Consider the following 27930-nt stretch of genomic DNA (forward strand, 5'->3'; position numbering starts at 1 on the left):
GAGAGGTGGGCTCCACCCTGGACTGGTCACCAGTCAATCACAGGGCTTACACACTCACACCTGCACGGGGAGAACTCAGCACAGAGAGGCTGAGCCCGACTTTTTCTTTTTCTTTTTTAAGGCTTTGAGAAAATACAGATTTGAATCTTGCCATCGTCAGATGAAGTTATTTAAGACCTCAGTCAAAGCTCAACACAGCTTTTGATTGGAAGTCGTGTTTGCTGACATACTGTGTCTTACACAAAGTCAAAAAGCTCCTGCAACACTTCTAGAGTGAAGATCAAATTTATTAACAAATTAGGCCGACATGTTTCGGCTGGTGGCCCTCCTCTGGGCCTCTTCTAGACTTTCACTCGTCAAGCACCCAGATAGTTGCTGGAGGAAAATCTCCCTCTCTCACATGACAGCAGTGAACTGACATTTATTGCAGAGGTAAACCACCAACGTCGGCTTTTCTGCTTAGCATGTTCTCCCTGTGATTGCATGTATCTGTAAAATCGAATAAAAAGGTTTATTTGCATGAAAGTGAAGGTTGTTGTTTCTATACGTCAGCCTCTTGATTTCCTGAGTTTTTAAGGATCCAACTTCCTCAGTAAGAAGGTGCGTAGGACAACACGCTGGCACTCGACAAAAGGGTTCGCAGGGGCCGAAACGTTGTGATTCTTTCTTCTTATATTGTGATGCTTAGCAAGAGGAGTGTGCAGGGGATTTTTTTATTTAATTGAGAGAGAGAGAAAAAAAGCGTCCAATAGAAGAAAAAAAGAAGAGATCAATTTTGTCATATGAACCTTTCCTCTTTTTAGAGAAGTTCTTTATTGGCAGGATTCCTCGAGTTCATCTTAGGATGCTTTCACATGAATCAGATCTTTGACAGAGTTTTTCTTACATTTATTTTTGGGGCTTTTGAGCCTTTACTGGAGGGACAGGAAAGTGGATAGAGCATGAAATCAGAGAGAGAGAGAGAGAGAGAGAGAGAGAGAGTGTCAAACAATGGCCGTCCACTTAGAGGTCTGCAGCCTCCGGATATGAAGCATGCAAACTAACCAAACCCGATATCCAAACAGTGAAGACGAGTAGAGTTATAAATCCAGCAGTAATCAGCCCGCTGTCCGCTGAGACTAATAAAAAAGAGCTGTAACTTCTCTTTCACTTCATGAGGAGTCACTTACAGTCGCTTCATACTGGATTATGTTTACATTATAAACTGGTTTTTACTGGTTTGCGGTATGTGCAGTCTCGGTTTGATGGAGTGAGGGAGCCTGGAGTGCTACCTGAAAGAATTTAGACGTCAGTGCTGGTGACAAGCTTGTGACGCAGAGAGAGATGACGTGATGTTTTCCACTGACTGCACATCCAGCGTTCGGATGAATGACACACTGCCAAGCACGATTGTTGATGAGCTGTTTTGTCAAAGAAGCATGTTCAGTTCAGCCACACGGCACAAATGTCGCGGACGCCGGTGATGCTTCGCATTACACGTCATCGTGCCAGTACAGAGGAGGCCTGCCAACCGGCTGCACAGACACGATAATGCTCGACGTTATCCAGGACAAGACTGCAGCGCCGAGGCCGACCAGAACACCACCGTGTACTGACTCCATCTACTGCAGAGCTTTATGAAGGAGGGAAACAAAAAAACTCAGATGCAAGTTTGAACCCTGCAAGTGAACTTTCTCTTTTGGCCATGTTGTGCCTTACTGAAAGGACAGTTAAGAGTATCGAGGAAGACGATAAAAAAGACATTGAGGGTCGGACTCGAACTTAGGTTGTCTGCGAGGACTGTGGCCCCCAAACTTTAGGCCGTTGAGCTGGCTCTTTGAATAAAGTCCATGAAGGTCACACTTAACCGTCTAATTATCTTCTTCTTTATTTAAATCAATGCAGGACAAAATAAGAAGATGATCTGATGTAAACTCTGGAAGCAAAAATTCAACAGCATGTTGTTTACACTGTGTCTTAGATGGGATGTTATTTATATCTATTTAAGAAAATGTGATACTGTTTCTATATGTTTGATTAAACGTGATTGAATCTTGCTCCTTCGAAGAGTTGCTTGCAGGCGAAAGAGGAACAAGCTCCTTCTTCCCACGATGCCTTGCACTGACTAACATAACGTCCTTGTCAAAAGGGAGCAAAATACACCAAAGGCTGTTTGACGGCTCTGGCAGCATGCTGCAGGTGATAATCTGATAACATGCATTACTTCCGGTTTAGGCAGGCCTGCTGCCACAGCTTACAGCGTGACAGCTGATAAACTTCATTCCTGCTGTTCTTTCATGTCACTGAGTCCGCCTGTCCACCTGTTCGTTAGCCTACCTGTGTGTCTGCGGAGGATGTGGTCCTTCCCCTCTTCTTTACGGAAAATAATTTCCACAGCCGTCTCCATAGGAAAGTGGCCACCAGACACACACTCCCTACTATCCAAATATCTTTATCCCTCAGGAAATTCTCCATCTTCCTGTCTCTGTTGTCCCCCTTGTCCACCTACTCTGGCCGTCTCTCTCTCACCTGCGGCGAAGGACTATCAGGTGACAGCACGTTGCTGACATGGGGCGAGACAGCGGACGTCGATGATGAAATAGTCGGGCCTTCTGGAAGCTATGAACTGAATGTTTAATCTCTCACTCACTACAGGCTCGGACTAGAACTGGATCCGTGCTGTGAAGCCGCGTGCCCACCCAGCCAACCAGTCACCCTCCGAGCCGGCGTCCTCCCTGCTCTCCCACCCTGGGACCTAAAAGGAGAGGACACGCTGTCTCTGAGACGAAAAGGGGACAGGTGGTGTTGGGTTCAGGGTGTCGTTGCTGTACGCAGAATCAGATTCTTTGAGCTGCTGCTGCTGGTATGTTAGTGAGACTCCCGCGGTATCCTTTAACTTCAGACGCAGCACTTCATGCATGCATGCGTATGTCTCTCTGTCCTGCAGAAGATTGGCCTCTCTATTCTTCACAGACACAGAGACAGTCCTGTGCATGAATCACTGCCGATGAGGACAAGTGCTGTGCAGTGGAAGAACACGCTCAGATGTAAACAAACACCTGTGTAAGTATGGGGCTAAGTTTATCTTAGCTGTAGACACGTGTTGCTACTTCAGCACTGGTCTTGATTCGACACATGCAGCCCCGTGTGCAGGAGAGAGAGAGCGAGAGAGAGAGAGAGAGAGAGAGAGAGAGAAAGAGGGAGAGGAACACTCCCAAAGTTATCGTCTATTATCTGAGCTGAGAAACAAAGTTTAAGATTTGGGCGGTTAAAACGTTTAAATACACCCTGACATTGGCAAATAAGGAGGGAAGGAAAAAAAGCAAAAGGAAAGGAAATAAGTGAACAAAAAAATATATGCGAGTAAGTAAGTAACGCATGAGCAGTAGACAAAAAGATTTCTTTTCTGTACCTGGTTGCACCAGCGCTGCACAACTTCAAATGTAGCCTTGTTTTTGAGTGTCACTTCTGTCTTATGACTGAATGAGATTTGTGGCGTTGCAGCAGCATGAGATAGTTTGAATGTAGCCACGAGTTAAGACTGAACTCTGAGACCTAAAGAGTCCTCCATAAAATACGACTGTGGTGGAATCTCTGTGATCACTCAATTAATGTGCAACGTTCCCGAGGTCAGTCTGACCTGATACAGTTATTAATGTGCAACGTTCCTGAAGTCAGTCTGACCTGATACAGTTATTAATGTGCAACGTTCCTGAAGTCAGTCTGACCTGATACAGTTAATAATGTGCAACGTTCCTGAAGTCAGTCTGACCTGATACAGTTAATAATGTGCAACGTTCCTGAAGTCAGTCTGACCTGATACAGTTATTAATGTGCAACGTTCCTGAAGTCAGTCTGACCTGATACAGTTATTAATGTGCAACGTTCCTGAAGTCAGTCTGACCTGATACAGTTAATAATGTGCAACGTTCCTGAAGTCAGTCTGACCTGATACAGTTATTAATGTGCAACGTTCCTGAAGTCAGTCTGACCTGATACAGTTATTAATGTGCAACACACCTGGAGTCAGTCTGACCTGATACAGTTATTAATGTGCAACACACCTGAAGTCAGTCTGACCTGATACAGTTGTTAATGTGCAACACACCTGGAGTCAGTCTGACCTGATACAGTTATTAATGTGCAACACACCTGGAGTCAGTCTGACCTGATACAGTTGTTAATGTGCAACACACCTGAAGTCAGTCTGACCTGATACAGTTGTTAATGTGCAACACACATGAAGTCAGTCTGACCTGATACAGTTATTAATGTGCAACACACCTGGAGTCAGTCTGACCTGATACAGTTATTAATGTGCAACACTCCTGAAGTCAGTCTGACAGTTCAGCTTCGAGAGCTTGGAGAGAGTCAGCAGCTCTTCCTGATATCTGCACGGATGTTTGGGAGAACTTCTTGTCCACTCCAGCCTCCTGGACGTCACTGATTATTTTAGGTGGGTCAATGTGACACCACCCTGATAAATGATAATGTCTTTTTTTAAATGTATGCAGAGGACATACTGGATATTTAAGTTTAAAATGTGGCACATTCAGCATTTAAGCTTCATCTCACTGCTTCATAGTGTTTTGAAAGCGTGGTCATTTACAAATAAAATGTATTGGCCAATTGCTTGAATGTAGATTATTGCAAAAAAAAAAAAAAAACTGAAAAAAACTGACTTTGTATTATTTGTATTATGAAATATATAAAATATATAAGATATTTGTAAGTGTAAATATTGCTATAGATAGCTGTAATAAATAGTGATTCATTGTGCAGTCCTACAAGGAAAAAAACAGCCCTCCTTTTTAATTCATGATGACGAACCTGTGTAAATATTTTCCTGATGTAAGTAAGTGTTTTTATGGTCGTGAACGCTCACATTGAAAGTCTTCTTTCACACAGCAGAAAGATCATTCAGTAATTTATGTTCCATGTGATTGACAAGCCCTAACTTTTACAACATTTCAAATAAAGAATTCATCCTGCCGATCAGGTATGTTGGCTCAAACCCAAAAATGAGACCCGACGTGTCACGAGGCTTAAAACTGGGTCATGTCCCGTTGGCCACGTTCAATTCTCCAATCCTCTAAAATTTCAACAGCTGTTGACATTTTGATGGAGAAAATCAAGAAATTATATTGAAATGAAACAACGACATTTTCATCATAAACATCTATGTAGGCCCCTGCAGGTGGTCTGCTCATTGCTGTGTTATGCATCTTAAATTTTAAAGACTGTTTAAAGCAGAATCTTTGGAGCGCAGCAGTTCAACGCAAGCCTGATTTTACAAGCAGCAGCAGCTGGGTGGTGCTCGGGTTCAAGGGGTCACAGCGCACGGCTCCCCGGGAGGGAACCTGAGGAGAAGTTGTGCAGAGAGCAGAGAGCAGAGCGACAGCGTTTTTTTCATCGTATGGCCTCCCTCCATGTTTGTGATTTCAGTTTGTAGCAGTTTAACCGTGAGGAGTGTAAAAGTGGAGGTGTGAGGTGCAGAGGGATTAGACAGACAGACAGGTGGAGGGGCCAAAGGTGCAACTGAGGTCTGAGTTCAGCGACTGAGCGGGAGGTGAGAGAGTTGTGCACCGGGCTCTGTGACGGACTGAAGATCTTAAATTACACTCCCCCCTTATGTCGCTGGAATATAAACCTGAGCGCTGCCTGGTGGTAACTTGGCAAGCATCACTGATTTATAAGATTAACAATACAAAAAAAACAACCACAACAAATTCCAATCATGATGAAAAAAGCCAACAGCAGCTTCACTGAGCTCCTGCACGTCCACCCACACTCTCACATCTTCTTCTTCCTCCACGGAGTCCAGAGCTCCGCCCCCCCCCCCGTCCCTGGACCTCCCTCCCACCACGCATCCGTAATATTGACTCTCTCTCCATCTTTAAATCTCATCTTAAAACACAGCATTTTAAACTGGGATGTTCAGTCTCATCATTAACTGACCCTGAAGTCGTCAGAGAGCAGATAAAACACCTGAATAAACACTGTAAATATGATATTATGTGCATTTCTTTAAAACTATAACTCCAGTTGATACATTTAAAATGTTCTCCTTTAATCTCTGTGTTGCTGCTTTCAGATCCAAACAAAACTGCATTCAATGTAACATCACATCACGATAAAAACTAATTAAAGATGAGTCATTTCTAGAGGTGTCGACTGTTGTGTCACAGTGAGGAGGTTCCAGGTTCGAATCCCTGTCTGTCAGGAGCCTCTCTGTGTGGAGTGTGCATGTTCTCCTCCATGCTCGTTAGGTTACCTGGTGACTGTGAGAGCAGCTGGTTGTCTGTCTCTGTATGTCAGCACCGTGATTGAATCTGACCTCTCGCTCAATGACTCCAGCCTGCCTCGTCACATACGACCGAAAAAAGCTGAAAAACATAAATGTTTCTTAAGAGGGGGAGACTTCACCAGCTGCAAGATTGATGCCGGTACAAACTGGCCCAGTGCCTCCCTCTTGTGGTCTCGACATCTATGAACATTCACTTTGTTTGATTTATTTCAGTTCGCAGCTTCAAGTGCATGTGAGAGAGAGAGTGACAGGCTGATCGCTGACCAGGCCAAACTTAGACTGTATAAACATCAATCAGTCCTCAATTATAAAGCGCCAAGTCTTTACAAATGTTATCCTAAGACACTTTACATAAGAGCAGGTGAAAGAGCTCACAACAAAGACCCAACGTTAATCCATCATGAGCACTAAACCACATTTAACAGAGTTACAACGGCAAAGAAAAAACGTCCTTTAAGACACAGAAACAGACTGATGATGACCAGCCGTCTGCCGTGAGGAAAAGCAGGACCGAGTGAGACGCAGGAAGAACATTTAAAGATCTGCAGCTCCCCCTGGTGGGCTTGTTGTGCTCCACCTGTCTGCACATGTGTTTGCCAACAGGTGCACAGAGTGAGAACACAGAGTCTGCTGTGAGTTATTTCAGTCCCCTTCATCGTCCCCTCCGCTGCAGACTGAGGACTTTGGCTCAGGTTGAACCGACTGCAGGCAGCACGTTACAAAGACTGAGACCATTTAAAGCACAATAAATACCTGACATGCTTCTTCTGTGCAGCTTATAAAAAAGAGACTAATAAATGGTTATTTTTCAGTTTGAATTTAAGCTGTGTGTTTTGTTTTTAAACAGACAGCCACTGCTCTCAATCACTTTCTACATATATATACATATAGAGACATCTGCCTCACTTTACATTGTCTGCTGTGAAATAGCCACTTTTGCTCACTTGCTCTTGAATGCTTGTTTTTGTAATGTGAATGTGATCGTGGATTTTATGCAGATCGTGTGCAACAGGACAGCTGACGCCACACAGGAAGTGTTTGGAGGAGAGAGTCGGTTGACGACATGCAGCAAAGGACTGAGGTCGGATTCGAACCCAAAGCCGCTGCAACAAAGACTTCAGCCGCCGTACATAACTTATCTGTTTTTATTTGTTGATACTGCTTTGACTACCGGCAGCTGCATGTCTGCAAAACTTTGAATCCAAAGTAAAACGTATCAGGATTTCTTGCACTCATTGAAGAGTGGATTTCATTTAGAACAAGACACTTGTTTGAGGAGCTCTGAGACTTATTAAAACTGAAACGAAAAGAAGGAGAATATCTTGACCTTAACATACGGCCTTATGTAGGTTATGTTTCTGGTCAATCAGGAGGTTGTAATATGATCCATACCTAACAGATTCTCTGCCATTATACGACTCGACATGTGAAAATGGCTGCTGCGCGATCACGGCTCGGTGTGGCGATGACAGCGAGGACAATAAACGCAGTGTCAACGTTACCTGCTGGTTTGCTCCCTCCATCTCCACGTGTTTGAGCTCCCAGAAGCATCGCATGGTCTCCACCTTCTCCAGGTGCCGATAGAAGGCCAGCCGGCCCAGACGCAGGCTGTTGCTGCGGTTGCGGATGGCCTTCAGCCCCTCCATCTTTTCTACGATGGGGGACATGGGGATGGGTGGCGGTACGGCAGACGACGGAGGTTTCCCATTCTTTTTGCTAGAAGTGAAGTCGTTACACAGGCTCTTCTTGTCTGACCTGAAAAAAACAACAACAAAAAGACACACTCAAAGTTTATCCTGATTAAAAACATTTATGTTTTTCAAAAGACGACCCTGATGAAGGCCACAAGCCGAAACGCGTGGATCTAATTTGTTGAGATTCAGGAGAATATAAATAAACTATGACGATAAATCTCTTAACTCAGTGAATTAATTACTTTAAATGTCAAGGTTTTTGAGTCACATTGATTCAACGATCCTGTTAATCCACACTCATATACAGCAGTCCTTGTCGGTGCTTTGCCACATTGCTTTGCACTCGCCTAATGAAAGCAGTGAATTAAAGGGAGATCCCTGTATTCATAGAAGTGGTTTAGCAAAATCTCCTGTAAAATCTGTTACACAACTTTAATGTTGTGTAACATTGTCCAAATAGCTGTGTGATGAGTGAACTCCACCTGCTTTGATCGAGCCGTAGTCCGGATCCAAACGGGATGACTGATGATGTTGGGGGGGGGGGGGGGATCTGCCCTGACGCCTGCTGGCGACAGCTGGCTTTCTGCTGCGCTCTACCTGTTGAGCCTCTGGGGGAGTCATGGAAGATCACTGGGGATATTTATACCCCCAGAGTGTAAATGTTCTGCGCCTTTGCTTGACAATTACTGAGGTCAGAGAGTGGCTGTAGTTTCAGCAGAGAGCATGCGATGAAGACTGCATGGAGCTGCTCTTCAGCATCAGGGGCTTTCTCAGGGTTGGATTTCAACTGCAGTGCTAAAACTGAAAGAGCGGACAGGGATGCACCTGTCACTGCTGCTTATGTTGGGATTTACATACAGTGATTTACAAACACATCGAACAACTTTACAGATATCCATCATCGACTTTTATCTTCATTTATTTACTTTTTAAGTGCTGGTTGAAGCTCGGGATGCAGAAGAAAAGGGAGAGGATGAGTTTTGTCATTTCGAGCAAAGCAAATTAAAATGATGAATAAAATGTAAAACGGAGTAAAAACAACGCCTGGAGAAAGTTTGAAATTGGGGAGGAAAGTAGCAGAATTTTTGTAAAAATTGGTACAGTCGTAAAGGTAGATTGTTTGTGCAGCCTTCATAACATGTATCTGTATGCATTATAAGTGCTCCATTTCTGATGAATACCACTGCAGACTCGTCTACTCGTAAGACGATGCATATTTGCAGAAAGTTTCCCACATTCGTATACATCGTAACACATCACAACACTGCTCCTTTAATCATTTAAATTCAACTTTAAAAGTTTGTCCTGAATAGATGAGACTCTGCTCTTCGGAAAAACAAACAAACAATAAATCAGTCAATAATCAGCGTACTGTATAGACATACACGGCTGCACCTAAACAAACTACAGAGGCATTCAGTGCATTGATCATGGTGATATTTTGTTCTTTCAAATTACTTTAAAGGTGCAATATGTAGATATTGAGAAATTGAAAAAATTGAAAAAATTGTATGCAATATTTTTTTAACTAAATTAACAAACTTTATTCAAAGGAAACAACGGCACCCTGAACTCTGATTGGAGCTAAAAGGCGACCAACATTTTCGCTGTTTTGGGCCATACACCAGAACTTCTTGCATGGCATTTCATCTTCAGTCTTCAGTGTTACAGGGACCAGGACAGTGTGTAGAGTTTTGAACGTTAGAGAAAAGCACGCGTTTGCTTAAATAGGATGATTATAAATGGATGTTTTAAGAGTGTCCTTTGAAGAAGAAGCTACATTTTTCTTCTACCTATAAAACACCACAGCTGTCTGACCCGACCAGCCCTCAGCCTCTCAACAACTCTGATACCTGCTTTGTTGGTGTCAGCTGCAGCTGACATGACTTGTTGCCCTGAAGAGCCCCGTGACCCCGCGTGGCCTGGTGACTCCAGGTCACCTTTAAAGGGTTTTATTTAAAGGTGACCAGTAGTACAGGGCGAAGGTCAAAGGGCACGCTATCCCCACAAATGGAAAACTTCCAGTGGTAAAAAAACCATTAGGAGGCAGGAGCTGTCACAGAGCTCGTTGCCAGGCAGACAGGAAATGGATCTGATCAAGCTTTCCATTGTGGTCACTTTGACTCATTGTTACATAAGGGTGTTTATGTGGCTGTAATGTGTGCATGCAGGCTACTAGCCAGCGTGTCGCTGTCCAAGTAATGCTGTAGTTTGTGTCTGTTTACTTTTTGCTTGGCGGCCTCTTGTAATCCCCCTCTATAAAACAGTGTGTGTGTGTGTGTGTGTGTGTGTGGGGGGGGTTCCTATCTGTCTTCTGCATCATAATCCCTCCGTGTAACTGATAGGAAGAAGCGCATGTGTCTCATAACTCATACAGTGGTAATGAATCCCTGAGACTCTGAGGACTGAGAGAGTCCAACAGTCTGTGTTTAGATGAGTAAAGAGCAGGACAAAAAAAATGAGGGACCCCCCCACACACACACAAACACACACACACAAACACACAACCACGCCTCAGTGCCAAATGTACCACATGGAGCAACGCGATGACAGGAAATATCACCGTTAAAACCGAGCCACAAGCATTAAATACCCTCACATCTATATATACTGCAGGTTTATGGAGGTTATTAAATGCATGGAGTTCAAAAGAGCACATAATACAAATCAGAGGGGACACCGCCTGGATGCTTTTGTTATTGTCAAATAATTTGTCCATGATGGGACGAAGGACTACAGACAGAAGCAGTAAAAAAGTCCACATATAGCCGTGGGTTAGTTGGGACCAAATGATTGTTCCAGCTTCAAACTGGGAACATCAGAGAGTGTTGAAAAAAGAGACACTGTGAAGGACAAAGGTAACAGGTGACATTGCAAACCCCCCCCCCGCCCACCCACACACTCTTATGTGTCAAAGGACCTAAAATGGTACCAGGATCCTAAAGTGGAAATGTACTGGATAAACTAAAAGTACCGTGTGGCTGATGTAACTTTTAATTTTGTCCAGATTATCTAGAAGAGAAACTCTGAGTTTCATTTATTAATTACTCACTCTCAGTCCAAAAACAGTGGACTTGTTACGAGCTAACTTTACATGTAAAAAGGAAAGAAAGTGATCCAAACTATTTGAATTCTTCCGGTCTTCAACACATGTGGATTAGCAGCAGTTTGATTACGTACTCGCACTATTTCTTCATTATCAACAGCTGTGCACAACGAGAGCTTTTTCCTCCTGCAAAATGAACCAAATTTCACCCTCGCGTGTGAAGGTTCTCAGACATCCAAGTCGTGGCAACAAGTTCAAAGCTTGATCCGAGGGACACTGGACTTGGTTCAATGTCTTCAACTCAGTCCAGTTGCCTTTGGATCAAGCGTCGGTTTCACCCTTGTTTGTGTTGGTTACTATCTCTCGAGCTTGAAGGGACCGTTTCATCATTCTGATCCAGTGTTTTTTTTTATACTTTAACACAAAGTTTCTGCTTTCAGATTTGTTTGTTGATCTTTGTTGAAGAGTCAGCAGAAGTGTAATTATGGTAAATTAAGCAAAGCTGCGATGTAATCGACAGGATGAACTTCCAGAATTAGATTCTTGGTGCATCTCCAGCTTTAAAATGTAAATGATTTATTTTTATCCTTCGCACAGCAAGGGGCATGTCACTTCTCAATCCGAGATACATGGTTTAGAATAACAAGCCAGGCCTGAATATTTCACAATTTGTTCGGGGTGCTCCAGTTTGGCAGGGTGAAAGGATCTTTAAGATATCAGTGTGTCCGAGTTGTGTATCGGCTGCTAAGTAAACAGATAACATGAAGTGGCGAGGGAGGACACGGGGGGTTCTGCATGCATGTTTTGCGTGCACGTGTGCATGCACCGCTTGTCTATTGTTCATACTTGTGCGCAGCTTTGTTTTCTACATGGTACAGAAACAGCAACAGGGCAGATTAGGGGCCTTTTTTAGGTATCAGGCCAGGATGGAGGAATTTAGTCCCAGGAGACCTCAGCATGAGGGGCAGTCTCAAATGGACACAGAGGGTGCCATCTCTCTCAGGGGCCTCTGTTGTCCTGGTTTAGTAGTTGCATGGAAACAGCCCTCAAAGCCTATAAACCACAGGAATGCGTCTCCGAGTGTGTGCGTGCGTCTATGGAAGAGAATGGATGACTTTAGGACATCACCATCAGATCAAACTTGATCTCCGCTCAACCGAAGTGAGCGAACGTCAAAGTTCAAATATCAACAGCGAAGGTCGGTTAAAGAGTTTCCAAAAGGTCTCAAGTGTGGAGCCCAAAGCTGACTTTGCTAAAGGACAACATTTTGAAACCACAACCTCGAAGAGAAGGGAGGAAAAAAAAAAAGTACTCCTTCATTAGAGAGGAGAGGATCCTCAAGTGACCGCAGACACTTCTCAAATTAATAGGCGTCAAATTAAGCATGTTGACTCCCTGACCCGATAATATCAAGTGATCAACAGGTTTATTTTTCTCAGACTAAAGTCAGCATTTCCTTTTCCAACCGTGCCAGCTCGCGCAAGCTTGAAAGGCAAGTCGTGATAGACGTATCATCGCCATCACTCTCTGGAGGGTCCAGTGCAAACAGCTGAACTGAGGAGGATCTCTTAGAAACGGGGACCCTGATATTTATACAATAAACATATGCACAGATGGCTTATGTGTAGAGGAAGACTCTGCAGGCTTCTCAGAATCATTCACACACGTGCAGCATGGTGCGCACAGATATACACACTAACAAACAAGCACATCCAATCCGTCACACTGACAACAGCTCAGCAACCTCTGCATAAATGTGTAACTGAAGAACTTGCACCGCTCAATGTACTTTTCCATTTCGCTAAGAACAAAGCACGGCCCCTTTTTTTAGTCCGCAGCAGTATGGGGTTGCATTCTTGTTTGGGCTTGAATTCAGCATGAATGACTTTTGGTCTTAGAAGCAAAAAAAAATGCAAAATTAACAGGACAGATAGATGAGGGTTTGTCCAGTTTGTTGAGCGGTTGCAAATGAACACTGAAAAGGTCTTGATTTTCTAATCGCCATATTTTAACAAGAGGTTTTTGTTTGTATATTTAACCTTTAATCAATCTATATTCATTTCATTTAATAGAACATGCGAGAGGAAGAGTCTGATGTCTAACTCAAATGACGCTCCGGAGTAAATGTGCACAACGTAAATCAGTGTGCTGTGTAACCTGACAAGTGGCACCTTGCACCGAGCGTAAGCGACACCACTGGAAAAGAGGTGTTAGAATGCAAAACATGGTCATTATGCACATTGAATACCATTCTGTCCCAAGTAAACGCAAGTCAAAATGCTTCTTATACAATGCCAATTAGAGGAAAGACAATACTCAATAAATCAAAAAAAGTTAAAACTCACCCTTTGTACTTGGGCACATTTGCAATGACCAGCAGCTTCTTCTCCTTTCCTCCCATGTCTCTCATGAGTGTGATGGAGACCGTCTCTCCAGGTTTCCCCCTCTTCCCTCTGCTGCTTTGTGTGTTTTTAAAAGGTCCTGGCGCTGGATGCTGTCTTCCTGCACGAACCGAGTGACTGGAACAATCTGATCCGACGTGACTCACAGACAGAAGACAGACAGTTAAATGGGAAGCTCTGGCTGCCTGTCGCTATCTACTCGGGGAGCCACAGACGCCCGGGGATAAGCACCATATAGGGGCGGGTGAGGGACATGGAGGGGTTTGTGTGGGAGAAGTGGGAGGTTGGTGGTGGGGGGGGGGGGGGGTTCTGCTTTGGGACCCAGGGACCACAAGCAGGGATAGATTGGAGGAAGTGTTCCAGGGAATGTGGCTTATTATAGTGGAATGAGAGGAACGCCAGAGTGCCATGTGTTTCTGCGAGAGGAGAGATGATAGACTGAGAGTGGGAGAGATACAGAGTTGGGCAGGGGGGGATAAAGAAGGAGAAAAATACAGATGGCGCTTTAAAGAAATGTTTGGGTTTTTTTGTCGTAAAGTTAAAAATCTGTGATTAAACAGTAAAATAAAATCACCTAATTAGTTGATGTGTCAGATGTGATCCAACAGAGACGTGATTTGATCCCGCTAATAATGGTCCAAACCAAACTAAAAAGTGAAACCCAAACTTGACAACATTGCAACTTTTTTGGTCTTCTTTGAAGACGTTGTAGTTTGACAAGGTTTAGGTATCAAAACTACAAAGTTTAGTTTAGTTTAGTTTAAAATGCTTGTGAAAAATAAATGTGTCTCAACACAAACGTCCACTCCAATTTGCACTCATACGTAATGAACTTAATCGTCCTTTATTATTGCAATGCCCTCCCCGCTGGACTCCCAAACTCATCAACAGACAGCAAATCATCCAGAACTCAGATCCGCCCAGATCATCACACCCACCAAATTATCTGAGCACATCACCTTCATTCTCATGGAACTTCACTGGCTCCCGGCATCCACGACAAAAACCTCCTCCTCACATACAAAGCTCTTCACCATCCAGCCCTCACTAACCTCTGCGACCTCCTCCATCACTACAGCCCCTCTCGTACCTGCCGGACTGCTAACAGAGTCCATCTCAACCTTCTAATTCAAACTCAAACCCCCCCCTGTTCAAACGGACATACTCACTCTGATTGCTCACTGTGCACAGCACTTCTGTTTTTTAACTTCAGTGTTTGGTTTTAATATTCTGTGATGTTGTTATTTTATGCTTTTATCCTATGTGAGGTGACCTTGGGTGAGTTGAAAGGCGCCATCAAACAAATAAAATGTATTAGAAGTTTTTTAGAGCGGACAACCAATTCAAAGGAAGATCCAGGAAGATCTTGATCCAGTAGGATTGTGGTAACAAGACTAATGCTAACACTATAGTCACTAAACCACATACTGATACTTTCCATAAATACTGCAGCTACATGCTAACATCATGAGAAAAAGCTAACCACGTTACAATTGCACATAGTAAGGAAACTTCCAGCCGGACACTCAGCTTTTTGGGGGCTCAGATTCACTTTGATGAGTCGGAGTTGAGACTTGAGTTTTGGACAATTTGAGAGGCATGTGTTAATGTTAGCTAGGCGTGAACAGCAACAATTCCTGTGTGAGGAACTTCTGATGAATTGTATTTTCAGGTTTTCAACCAAAAAAACACAGACTGACTATTTTTTTACATTAAAACATTTCACTCATTGTTCCTCATCAAATCTTGTTAGTCTCCTGTTGCTCCACAGACTTGAGTGCAGTCCTCTCTCTCAACCAGGAAGTGTCAAGCAGAGCTGAACCAAGCCTTGGGTTTATATGGGGGTGTGTCAAGTGGAAGGTGTCATATCTGATAGAGGTGATGGAGTGTTTAGGTCGCTGAGATTAAAAATGTCTCTCCCTGCTCTCCGACAGCCGTGTGGGAGGCAGTCCGGATTCGCGTGAGGTCGCCGCGACCTCTCACGTCATCCCTCCCTGCTCTCCCCTCTGAAAAAAATTAGAGCGGTAAGAAAGGGTAAAATAATTTTAACTCTCTCTGCAGATGCCGTTCCTCTTGGATTAGTTTTATTCTCAAAAAGGAAAAACGGGGGAAAAAAAAATATGGCTCGGATGAGCAAGGAGGAGACAGGTGGGTAAAGGACGTGTGAGTGAGATTGTAACATTCGTGCACAAATACAAACACACATAAGTCTTATACGACACTGCTAAAAAGTAAAATTGTTCTTTGGTCATAGAACCTGTAATCTTGCAAAATATGATCCTACATTTTTGCAAGTGCATCCCTGTGAAACGTTTCCAAACAACACACAACATTAGGTAATGGAACACAAGTTCACGGGATTGTCTCGTTATCGTCTGTTGTTGTCCTGACCTCTCTTCAGTCTTCTGTCCTGGCACTGAATCCTCGCACACTCCTCTGTCGCCCTCCTGTCCCACTCCACCTTACCTTCTCTCTGTGTGTTAATTGGTTACAATGGTGCCTGTTGCTTCAGGGTTTAACAGCGCTTTACATCCGTCCAATAGTGTCACTACAGGGCAAATGTTTGTCCGCCACTCCAGCTATATTTAGTTCACACTCAATTAGATTATCTTGGGACAATGGTGGAGTTTGGCACAGAGGAAATGTACCCACTCAGAGTGTTGTACACCTTGAATGTGTCACATTTCCTGCAACCCAGTGTACAGTAATCAGGAGAAAATCTCAACAAGATAAAGTGCTTCTACATGAAAAGACTTTTAAAATGACTGATTTAAGGTTTCAGAGTATTACTCTTGGCCTACATGAAATTATTTAATTCAATCTGCTCATGAAAAAAGATCTCTTCCAGAAAAATGTGCCCTGATAGGTTATTGTGTTCATTTGTAAGCCTATTATGAAAATGGAGGGAGAAAATGTTAATTTATACAATTAAAAAAAGTAAAGAAAACAAAATGCAAAGTCACACGTCAAACTTGAGTCACCATAGAAAGCCTCTCTAGAAGCTACTGCTGTGGTCAAGGTTTGTTGGGCCTCATGGGGGCCCCTACAGGTCTAAGCATCAAGCAGTTTTCTGCCTTACCCGTTTACAAGCAGAAAACCAACAAAAACACAAAACTGCTGCTTCAGCTAATTAAGAAATTGAAAATATGTTTCCTGGAACAAACAGATCAACCTTTTAAAGTCGTCTTTAACTTATGTGTACGTTTACGAGTAACTTTAAATAATACTCCATATAAAAACGTAAATATATTCAGGTACACAATATGGCAAATCAGACAAATTGATTGCAATTTCCCAGACAGGAAGTTCATAAAGCAGACACACTGGATGTCACATGGCGTGCAGGCAGGTCAGTTTTAACGAGCTGCCTTAAATGCGAGGTATTTTCAGTCTATTATGATGCATAGACTGTCTGGTATTGTTGCCGCAGAGTTTTAAAGATATATCAAATCTCAGTTTTGTGCGCCGGGAGCCGGCATCGCATGAAGTGTAAATCTCTGTGGCGCTGGCTGCACGCGAGCTGCAAAACACAAGCTGGACAGCGTGAGGGCCGACGGCCGGGCGCACCGTATGCTTCGCTTGACACAGATTTCCAGGGGCCGCACTTAATCTTACGTGGAATCTCAATCAGGAAGGCAGATTCCTTGATGATCCCTGAGAAGGTCACAGCTGTGTGGGCACACAATGAGGCCGGCGTGCCAGCTGACCACAGCAGTCGGTTTGCAGAGGCTCCTTTTCCTCGGCAGACGGAATCGAGGGCAGCCGTGTTGATCGGAGGTGCGGTGACCATTACAGTGCACCGACATGATCTCATGACTCGAGGTCTGCAGTTCATTTATGTTTCTGCTGCCTGGTTACAGACAAGTGACGACAGGGGAGGAAATAAATAAACCAGGAAACTGATGTCATCAGGGTCCTTCAGAGCGACAATGTTTCCTGTTTATTGGATGATGAAAACTGTTGCTGCAGATTGTTTGCTGGATTTCTCTTTACTGTGTACGAGCAGTGCAACACTGATAATAGTGGACAAGATACAGCTATGACATAAACACACAAACCCACCAAGCGCCATCCAACAGGCCGGAAAAACAGATTCAATTCTGCAGTTCCACGAATGGCCACTTGAGGCTGAATCACCAAAGTGAGTGAATTCTCCATATTAAAATTAAAAACTCTACTCCAGAGTTAAAGGAATGTACAGACTGGGAAAAGGTTTGAGTCTTTCTTTATGCATGAGTACAGAGCAGTGGGTGAACTTGTTTTAAATTGTACGCAGGCTTTATATTCATTATGAGGAATGTGCCCACATGGGACAAATGTGGTATGCTCTACAGCTAATGGAGGAGATGTACTCTTGTATGCTTTCACACCGCAGGTCAACTTGGGGTAAAGTGCCTTGCCCATTGAGTGATCTACATGCTGCTGCAGGAGCTGGGGATCGAACCCCTGACCTTTCTGTTGACAGACACCCGACTCCTCCAGTTGAGCCATCGCCATGTGTGCATCTGCAGTCTTTGTATCTGACTCGACATCTCCTTCAGTGTTTGTCATAAGTGAATTATTTGTGGAGTCTTTCACATGGGGGACAGAAGTTTTTCCTGCTGCTGTCGACCAATCATCCTTTATTTATTCATTGAGGTGCAGCAAAAAAATATATGAGAATATAGTGGAAAACTTTCCCTTCTTTCATTTTGTTTAATGGAAAAGGTCATGAAGTGAAATATTTTACGCCATTTTCATTCTTTATCCTGGTGATTAACTGAGAATATCACATCAATCCAAAAAAAGGTTATAATACAGAAAGGTCTATCCTTCTGAAAAGTAGTTTTTATTTCCACTTAACGCTTGGTCTTTATTACTGCATCAATGTGGTGTGGCGTGGAGGCGAAAAGGCAGCGTTACTGAAGCCCGGGCTGCTTTGGTAACGGCCTTCAGCTCGTCTGTGTCGCTGAGTCTGTCTCTCATCTTCCTCATGACAACACTGCATAGATTCTCTGTAGGGATCAGGTCAGACGTACAGATATATTGCATGGACTACATCTTTAGCGTACATTACTGTAAAGACCAAGCTGCCATCTAAGATCTATATTCTGTAGCAGAAACTTCAGATGTCATTCTGCGAATATAAGGAGATCTAATTACAAAAGCTGTGTCAGTGCTTAAAAAAAAATTAGCAGACGAAATCTGAACACTTTCTAAAAGAGTTGGTACGCAGTGTTCTTGCTCGGTTGGTTCAAACTGGGCAGCGGCATCACTTCAGAATCTGTATCAAATAAGTTGCACCTTATTTAATTGCATCTATGAGTGTGTGTGTGTGTGTGTGTGTGTGTGTGTGTGTGTGTGTGTGGGGGGGGGGGGAGGGGGGGGGGTAACTCTGGAGTCATGCATTAATTGAGCTCAGTTTTGTAAACATGAGATTAAGGTGGTATCTGATGATGTGTCATGAGCGATTCCCCATGTGCGACCACCAGTATGTTTTCAGACAGATAAAGTCTCCGGCTGCGCATTTTGTACATACAGATACAGAGGACACACACGGGTGCACTTGTGAACGCGCCGTGCATGACGATGGCACCACCAAAGCCTTTCTCCAACTCGAAGCAAATCATGTGTATTTCTTACCTGTAATATTTCAAAGTTGATTCCTTGTCTCCCTCTCTCCTCTTTGATTGAGAGAGGAGAGAGAAAAAAAATCAACTAAATCAAGCCACTCATTGGCTAAGTCTCGGGCAAGGCTACTAATAGGAACCAGAGGCACAGGTTTAGCAGATGGTGTAACCAGGTAGTTATGTAGTAGCCCTTTTCTGTTGCTGTGTCTTGGTGCCATTTCATTCATCATAGTGAAGGGAAGATAGGAACTTGTCCACATCCAAGTCATGAGGGAAGCAATCCATCATTTTCTTCCGTTCTCTGTCTTTCTTTGCGGGAGGACTTCAAGTAGGCGAAGACGGTTTACGATTTTTAGCATTCTTCTGTGTTTAATGACTCAGCTCTCTTGTCTCTGTTCCCTCTGTCCGTCAGACCTTCACACATCCTCCATGTGATTTCCTCGAGCAGGTGTTCTGGTTTCCACTCATGTTAGGATTTTTGGATCTTTTCAAAAAGCATGAGTTTGCAGATTTTTTTTTTTTTTTTTTTTTAATGTTATGAGGGATTTAGCTCATTGGGTCAAGAGTGGTTTCCCCACACACACAGAGTCTACGTAGCATCTTCTTTGCAAAATCGTAATGTCTCTTTTTCAGCTGTGTTCTCAATAAAGGCAAAGATTAAAAACACAAATGCAATAAACAAAAGGCAGAGAAAGGCCTCCATGAGCTTTAGGACAGGTAAGCTGATAGATCTTGGCTTGTTGTTGTGGAACAAACAGCCCCTCACATCAAAATGTGTTTACCCTTGTGTTTTCCACAGCTCCACCTTCTTGTGTTTTCCCAGCTGAGGTCTCCAGTGTCACGGCTGCTGCGGCCCAGCACGCCGGCTTTAAGGGATACAGATCTTTATTTGTTTAGTAATTCACGCTGCAGGAGGGGACGATATGAGCCAGCGGTCCTGAGAGTTTATAAACTGTTTATCTGTGAGTCCAGGCATTAGAGTGTCCTTATGAGCCTGCTGAAGGACAAAGGTACAGTAAGGTAAACAATGTGAAATACCCCCTCACACACACACACACACACACACACACACACACACTCCACCCAGGGCCGCTCTTGCACACGTCAAATGCAACATCTTGAAAAGAGAAGCGCTCCACCTGATAATTCTCCTCATTTAAAGGCACAGTCCGTAAAATGTAAAACACAAGATTTCGTATCGACGACAGTAAGAAGTAAAAAGTTCAAATACAAAATAAAGTAATAAATATCACATACTTGGACAAGTTGATTGATGTAAAGGTGAATAGATATAAATACAGAAGCTTACTACTTGATTAATAAAAAGTGGGAACTGCCTTTTTATGCACGTGTCCTTTCTCACATGAGGTCTGACTTTGCCTCAAGGCTAACCCAGCGACCGTGCTCTGCCCCCCCCCCCCCCTCGTGAATGACACGTCTGATGAGTCCGTGAACAGATCGGCGGCCCTGTGGTGACGGAGCACGATGACAGGACAAACGGATGATGCTGCTGCTGCTAATGGAAATGCCGACGTCAACCACAGGAACAGAACAGAACAGAACAGAGAGGCTGGCATGTGCGTTTTCCACTCACTCTCAATGTCATTGTGACAGAATAACACGTGATAAGATTGTGTAACTGTGGTGCTAGATAGTATATACGTAAAGAGGAAAACAAGTCATGAATAGTACAGCATAAAGACATCACGATTTCAGACATTCAAACAAAACCAAAACAATCATTTAAAGAACAAGACTCAAATGCTAATTTTCCATACAAATCACGTCTGTTTATAAATTATGAAAGCCAGTAAGAGATGAATAAAAAAAAAACAGAATAAAATAGTTGCTCTTGACCACTTTGTGCAGTTCTAGTTTGCATTTGTTCCCAACCCGGGGTCTGGGCCCCCTGAGAGGGTGGCTCAAAGATCAGGATAACACACTAAATAGATAGCTGAAACAAAAGTCTTTTAGTCGGATCAAGCGTGTCTGCCTATTCTCGTGAGTTTTATCAATTAATTATGTGGCAACATTAGGTCAGCCAGTAGAGACTTGGGTGTTACGATTCTGTTCTGAAATGCGCCCTCCCACTTGTGTGCTGTCTGTTTTTCCCTGTCTGTCTTGCTCCTCCTGTTTCTCACCCCATGTGTGTCTTCTGTGTGCAATCAGCTGATCTTCATCGACTCATCAACCTCCTTGTTCTTATACACCTGGACTCTTCAACCACTCCCTGCCGGATTATTGGACTACTTCAGTGGTAGCGTACTCAAATCTTAGCTCCAGAACTTCTTTGTGAAAATATTAGTTTTACATGTTCCCAATTATTTTTATTGTGTTTCTTCCCTGTGTCATCAGTGTGTGACAGCTGGTCTTACCTGCTGCTCTGCGGATCAACACTCCCTTCACGTGTTGTATTTCTCCTGTGGACTTCAAGATACTCACTGGGATCTCACTTCACCTCCCTGGTTGCTCACTGTTCACGTTGGAACATTAAAGAAAACTGTTTATCTTGAAACCTGTCTCTGAGTCGTGCACCCTGGTCCGAATATTAATCACCTGTGTGCATCATAACATTGGGTATGGAACCAGAGGGTCCCTGGTTCAAGTCAGAACATCAAGATGTAGACAACATGGGAAACAGGAACTTTTTAGTTCCTTATAAAAAGCCCCTGAACTATTTTAGTTCCAGGGTGTGTCGGTCGAAAACGGGGTTCTTGGTGTGTGGAAGTTGGTCTGGTAGCTGGAGAGGGTGCCATGCAGGTCACTTGTCAAGGTGCCATTGAGCAAGGCACTGTACCTTCACTGACTCTGGTGTGTCTCTGTGCAGCAGCCGCTCTCTGACATCTCTCCACTTATGCATGTCCACAGCTGTTTGTGATTCGGGCTTGTGTGTGAGAAGCAGAGTGTAAAACCAGAACTTCTCCTCTGGGATGAATAAAGTGTCAAATTAGAAAAAAAGCAACATGTCACTGTTTTTCATGTGGGTCTTGGTGTGTTATTGTCTCGATACATAAAGGGGAAAGATTAACAAGAAATCCTGTCTTCAGCCGCCCATCCCTCTGGCTCCCTCTAGTGGAGAACAGATGTTCAATCGTAAAGAGCAACATGTTGGATTGCTGGTATTTGCCCTCCAGAGCCACCACTTTACGTCCTCTTAAAACAAAAAATATATTTTTTTTCATCCTTTTAAATCAAAGTATTTCGAGTAAATTCTTCTTACTTTACTGAGTTTCTTCTTGTATACACCAATAACTGTAAATATTGTTTTATGTTCCATACTTTAAGTACATAGCTTATTATTCCACCTGATACTTACTGTTTATTTTAGTATCTCTATTCATTTTATTTTACAGTTTAAATTATTTCTTTAATAAAGTATTTCTGGTTGTGATTACAGCCAAGGTTGACACATAAATGCATTTCTGTGCTTTGTTTTTGTTACTTTCAAGAGAACAGAAAGGGAGGGAAGGTTTTCACTCCTGAAGACTGTCACAGCCTCGGCCTCAGCTCTCCCTGTCTTTTCTTGTGTCTGTCTGTTCCTCGACTGTCTGTCTGTGTTCGTCTAAGCAGCAGTCTGTCCAGTCCTGACTCCTTCTTTACTGCACACCTGTTTCCCATCCACCATTGAGCCTGCAGTCCTTAAAATCCCTGCTCTTTCACCCACTCACAGCCAGATTGTCTGTTCATACAACAGTCAAAGGTTGAATTGGCACTTTTGGATAAAGCAGTGCATTGCTGTTTTCTTAAAGACTTTTTCTGTAGCGTAACTCTTGTCTCTTTCTTGCCAGCCTGCCACAATCTGTCCTGTCCGCTTTTAAACCAGCTCCTTCGTTTGTTGTGTTGCATTTGGTCCAGCCTTTAGTGAATCATAACAAAGACATTTGTGTTGTTAACTTACTGGAAGTCACTCGACAACATTAACAAGCGACCCAGTTTAATAATAACACTGGATGGATGCCTCCCATAGTTGCCACCACACCCAGTGATCTCAGCCCAAGGTGTGCAGGTTGTTTTTTAAACATGCTATATGTCTGATATGTGAAGCAGCACCGGAGAAGACTTCTGGGGGAAAAAGGTAAGAGTACAGTACATCTGGGGTGGAGGTTATCTACCTATACATGTTGTATTGTTTTGTACTTGTTGTAGTGCTAATGTGAAACAGGTCGTTTTTTTACAACATCAGATGATTTGTTATAATTTACAACATGACTGAGGATTCAAAATAGCTCATTAGCCATCTCTGGCTCTATTGCTGTACTTGTCAGTTTTATATATGATAAGAAAATGTGTTTGCTTGCTGTAAACACACTCAGCTATGAAATGTAACCCAGCACACTTCTGTCGACTTACATGTTGTAAACACATTTTAAACACTGTTTGCTATATATAGGATAAGTGTGCATCTGCAGTCATGGCCGCCATCAGCAGCTCACAAACCGATTTCTCCTTGGACCTGCTCCGCACCCTGAGCCAAGCGAACCCCACCGGGAACATCTTCGTCTCCCCGTTCAGCATCAGCTCGGCCCTGGCCATGGTTTACCTGGGAGCGAGAGGAAACACTGCGGCTCAGATGGCACAGGTAAGAAGAAGTCATATATGTCAGTTATAATTTCTAATGAAGGTTTTTAAAATGCTGTCATCCTTTCCATTTCACATTCTGAGTTCAGGAGTTTGAATCTACAAAGATGACTCCGTGTGGACATCTGACCTTCCTCTCTCTCTCTAGGTTGATTGTATTGAAATGGCTAATCTTCTCCAACAGAGCTTGTTAATATCGTTTCCTCCCTGACATGTACTGTATAAAGGGACTCTGAATTCTGCCTGTTATTTGTGTGTCTCTTAGGGTTGCAAAATTCTGGGAATTTTTCAAAGTTGAAAACTTTCCATGAATTAGTGGGTCCTTTACAGGGAACTTGAAATAAATATAGTTGGGGAAAATGTATTTTTGGATAATCTTGATGTATCTAGATATGTAGATTGAAATCTAGATTTCATATTAGTACACTTAAATATCTATGCTATTCCTCAATCAAAAAGCACACTACTTACTAGAGGGCTCCACGCCCCCTTTATGCACTTATAAAGGGAAAACTGTTTTGATGATATTATGGGGTAATATATTTTTCAATTATGGAAATCTGTTGAAATGTTTTTTTAATTGTATTATTTTGCATGGATGTCTACTTAAGACAAAACAGAATGTTTACAATTGAGCTTGGATGTGATACAATTAAATACCCTAAATTTCTGGTAAATTCCCATAATTCCCATGGAAGGTTTCCAATTTCCAGCTTAACTTCCCGTGGAAACTTTCCCCCCCATTTGCACCCCTAGTGTCTGTGCAGAGTGAATCTCTAGGACACACTGGAGAAGAATAAAACCTCACAAAGGTAATTGCTATAACAGCCACCACTCTTGTGGCCTGGTTTTAGGTTGACTGAAAGATAAGAGGAAGCATTTCCAATTCAGCGACCTCCCCCTTTCAGTATCCACTGTTTGGCGTCACTGAGGCTTCTATGGTTTCAGCTCAGGACTAAGAGTTTGGGATAACCCAACTTTTTTTTTCAAGGTTCAAGGTTCAAGGTTCTTTATTTGTCAATTTCAAAATATGTCAGACATACAGTGAAATCAAAATTACGTTTCCCCCCTCCCCACGGTGCAATGTAGATAAAAAGGTAAATAAAATAAAACAAGGTAACAAAGATAAATAATATTTACATTAATAAACCTAAATGGGCAAAGTTAAATAAATGGAGTATAAAACAAGATTAGAAGAAAAGAAAAAAGAAAAAAAAGTTCGATGCTTTAATAAAATGTTTTGTACCTGACAGGCGCTCTCATTCAGCGCTGGTGAAGGCGTGCATGCAGACTTTCAGACTCTGAACGCTGACATCAACTCACCGTCTGCATCCTACATCCTGAAGCTGGCTAACCGACTCTATGGAGAACGCACAGCCAACTTCCTCCCGGTGAGTTTTCAACTTTTTATTATTGTAACCTTTATTTAACCAGGAAGAGAGACTCATTGAGATTAAACATTTTCAAGAGTGTCCTGGACATAACAAGCAGCAACCCAAAAACAGACAGGAAATTTTCTGTTAATTGTCTGTATGTTGTGAGTCTGACTGTGTAATGTTTGCTGCCTCTTGGCCAGGACTCCCTTGAAAAAGAAGTTTTTAATCTCAATGGGATTTTCCTGGATAAATAAAGGTTAAATAAATAAAAAAAAACAAAAAAAAAATACATCAAATACATTACAAATAAATCCTTGGGTAATGGAAAGACACAAATAAGAGTTTTGAGCAGCAAATGTTTGTCAGAATCCTACTTAAACATATCAGGAATCTACAGCCAGATGTCTCTGCCTCCAAGTCCGTTAACTTCCTCTTCAAAGCGTCAAACGAGAGAAGTTGGTTAAGTTTCAAATCATTTTGTGATGTGTTCCAAGAAAAGGGGGCAGCAAATTTAAATGCCCTTTTTCCAAGCTATGTTCGGTCTTTTGGAACTTGTGACCATCAACACAATAAACCCAATTTATAGTAAGAGAATCAAAGCCAAGGGATTATTAGTAACAGACAAACTGAATGATTAAACAAACATCAAATTAAACACGCAATCCCTGACTAAGTGTCACTGTGGTCCCATCTCCAAAAACCTCCTTCCTCCTGAAGCCAGCAATGGGCTTTTAAGCTCTGAGGCCAGAAGCATTTCATTGAGTAGCTTCACCTGTGCATAGGATTCAGGAGATCCAGGTTATTATTCACTGATTATCTTCTGCTTTATAAAGGAATTCCTCGAAGCCACAAAACAGTTTTACCAGGCAGACCTGAAGTCTGTGGATTTCATCGGAGCTTCAGAGGCCTGCAGGGTGGAGATCAACAGCTGGGTCGAGCAGCAGACAGAAAGTACAAGTTTTAGATCAATTTGTGCAGCAATCGTTCCACAGTATCCTCTAAGGATTGTTGTTTAATCTTTGTTTATTTGTTTATTTCCTTTCAGATAAGATTAAAGATCTTCTGAAGCCAGGAACAATCGACTCATCGAATAGACTGACTCTGGTTAATGCCATTTACTTCAAGGGGAGCTGGAAGAACCCATTCAATGTGAGAAAGACCAAGGAGATGCCCTTTAAAGTCAACAAGGTGAAAACTAAAGCTGAAGTTTTTAGATTTTGAGATATAAACTTGAATTTATTCTAAATTCTTTGATTTCTTTTTTTCATGCCATGTTGTAAAACAACGCTTTATGCTATTTTAAAGGCCACATATGTATTCTCCTCCTTTTTACCACTTTAAATCAGTCACAGAGCTCCCCAAAACGTTTCAAGTTTCTTGTTGTAAATCCACTCTGATCCTGTATTTGATCATGTCTATAAACCCCTCTATCTCAGCCCTGCTCAGAACAGGCTGTTTCTGTGTCTGTAGCTTTAAATATGTAAATGAACTGTGTCTGACCACGCCCCCTCTCTGGAAGGGCTCGGGTGTACTCTGTGCTTTCTGTATAGACAGACATGTATTAGTGTTAGAAAAACATGGTGAATTGGATTTTAATAATATGTGACCATTTCTGTAATACAGACAGTTGCCTGCAGGTTTTTTTAGTACTTAGAAAATATACAATTACCAACTTTTTTTTTTGTTTCCTTGGTATTGAAACTGGATTCCTATTGTTTTATTTTTAATAGTACACAATCTGGTACCGCTATAACCGTACCGATGAAGACTGTCTAACTTGATCTTTTGACCTTAATGTCTTTCTTGTGCTTTAGAATGAAAGTAAGCCGGTCCAGATGATGCACCAGGTGAAGAAGCTGCCCTTCAACTACATCCCTAAGTTCGGACTGAAGATCCTGGAGCTGCCATACGAAGACTATGAGCTCAGCATGTTCATCCTGCTGCCGAAGAAGTCTGTAATCGGCTCTGACCCTCTCCTGAAGGTACTCAATCTAGACATTTTTCTGGTTCAATCTGTTTCCTGTCTTGAAGAGTCCTTGTGGAGTCTTTTAATTATCAAACATCATTTTGTTTAAACTCAATCGATGAGACACCATTGTCTTCATAAAACAAGCTCTAAAAAGCTCACTTTTCACAACCTTTCTAAAAGTAATGATCAGAATGACAGGCATCTAGAAGCTAATGAGAAATAAACTTGTAATGACCCAAACACAGTGAGCATCAGACATCACATCCTTTTGATCAGTTTGACATAAACACAGCAGGAACCTAGAAGAGCTTAGGAGCTCATACTTGAATGCAACATGTCACTGACTGACTTTAGATACAGTATCTAACTTTGCTAAAACATTAGCGCAGTTAAAAAAAGACGATGATGAAAGAGCAATTTCAGCAAAAATGATCGAGTATATTAAAGAAAAACACAAAATGTTGTTTTTTGTTGCAGCTGGAAAAAAAGCTAACACAGGCACAGCTGGACAAATGGACCAACAGGGAAAACATGGACTTCAACAGTGAAGTCGTCATTCACCTGCCCAAGTTCAAGCTGGAGGAAGACTACGAGCTGAAGAAGCCGCTCGCCAAACTGGGCATGACAGACGTGTTCTGCGAGGCAAATGCAGATCTGTCCGGCATGAACGGCGAAGGAGGACTCTTCCTGTCTACGGTGGCGCACAAAGCCTTCATTGATGTGAACGAGAAGGGGACGGAGGCGGCCGCAGCCACTGGAACTGGAGCCGTGAAAGGGTTGAGTATAAAGGTACCTAAGCGGCAGAAACACTTCACAGCAGACCACCCGTTCCTCTTCTTCATCAGGCACAATAAGACCAAGTCCATCCTCTTCCTCGGCAAGTTCTCGTCTCCTCACACAGATGGACACACATCATTATCCAACAAGGCATGCTGTGGGGGATTGTTTTGTTCTTCCTAAATTAAGAACA

General features: G+C 42.7%; 2 protein-coding genes across 7 annotated transcripts in view; one reads left to right on the forward strand and one right to left on the reverse strand.

The window, feature by feature from the left end:
- Positions 1–15225, reverse strand: part of mylk4b (myosin light chain kinase family, member 4b) — a 34198-nt gene extending 18973 nt beyond the window's left edge. Inside the window, exons 1-3 of one of the 6 annotated variants that reach the window (XM_079351173.1) lie at positions 15140–15225; positions 13372–13569; positions 7789–8041 (exon numbers count right to left, since the gene is read on the reverse strand). In XM_079351173.1, coding sequence (XP_079207299.1) covers positions 7789–8041; positions 13372–13436 — 318 coding nt within the window. In that variant the 5' untranslated portion in view covers positions 13437–13569; positions 15140–15225. Of the gene's footprint in view, positions 1–2316; positions 2787–7788; positions 8042–13371; positions 13915–14002; positions 14173–15139 lie in introns of those variants that run through there. The other 5 variants (XM_079351174.1, XM_079351172.1, XM_079351170.1 and 2 more) reach the window with 5 other exon arrangements.
- Positions 15226–23016: 7791 nt separating this feature from the next.
- LOC306828146 (leukocyte elastase inhibitor-like) lies at positions 23017–27930 on the forward strand. The gene is made up of 7 exons (XM_079350420.1): positions 23017–23112; positions 23428–23616; positions 24869–25006; positions 25825–25942; positions 26037–26179; positions 26806–26973; positions 27438–27930. The coding sequence occupies exons 2-7, from the start codon at positions 23449–23451 to the stop codon at positions 27918–27920; spliced, it is 1218 nt and encodes a 405-aa protein (XP_079206546.1). The 5' UTR covers positions 23017–23112; positions 23428–23448; the 3' UTR covers positions 27921–27930.

The sequence above is a fragment of the Symphodus melops genome (genome assembly GCF_947650265.1).
Source record: "Symphodus melops genome assembly, chromosome: 8".
NCBI lineage: Eukaryota > Metazoa > Chordata > Actinopteri > Labriformes > Labridae > Symphodus > Symphodus melops.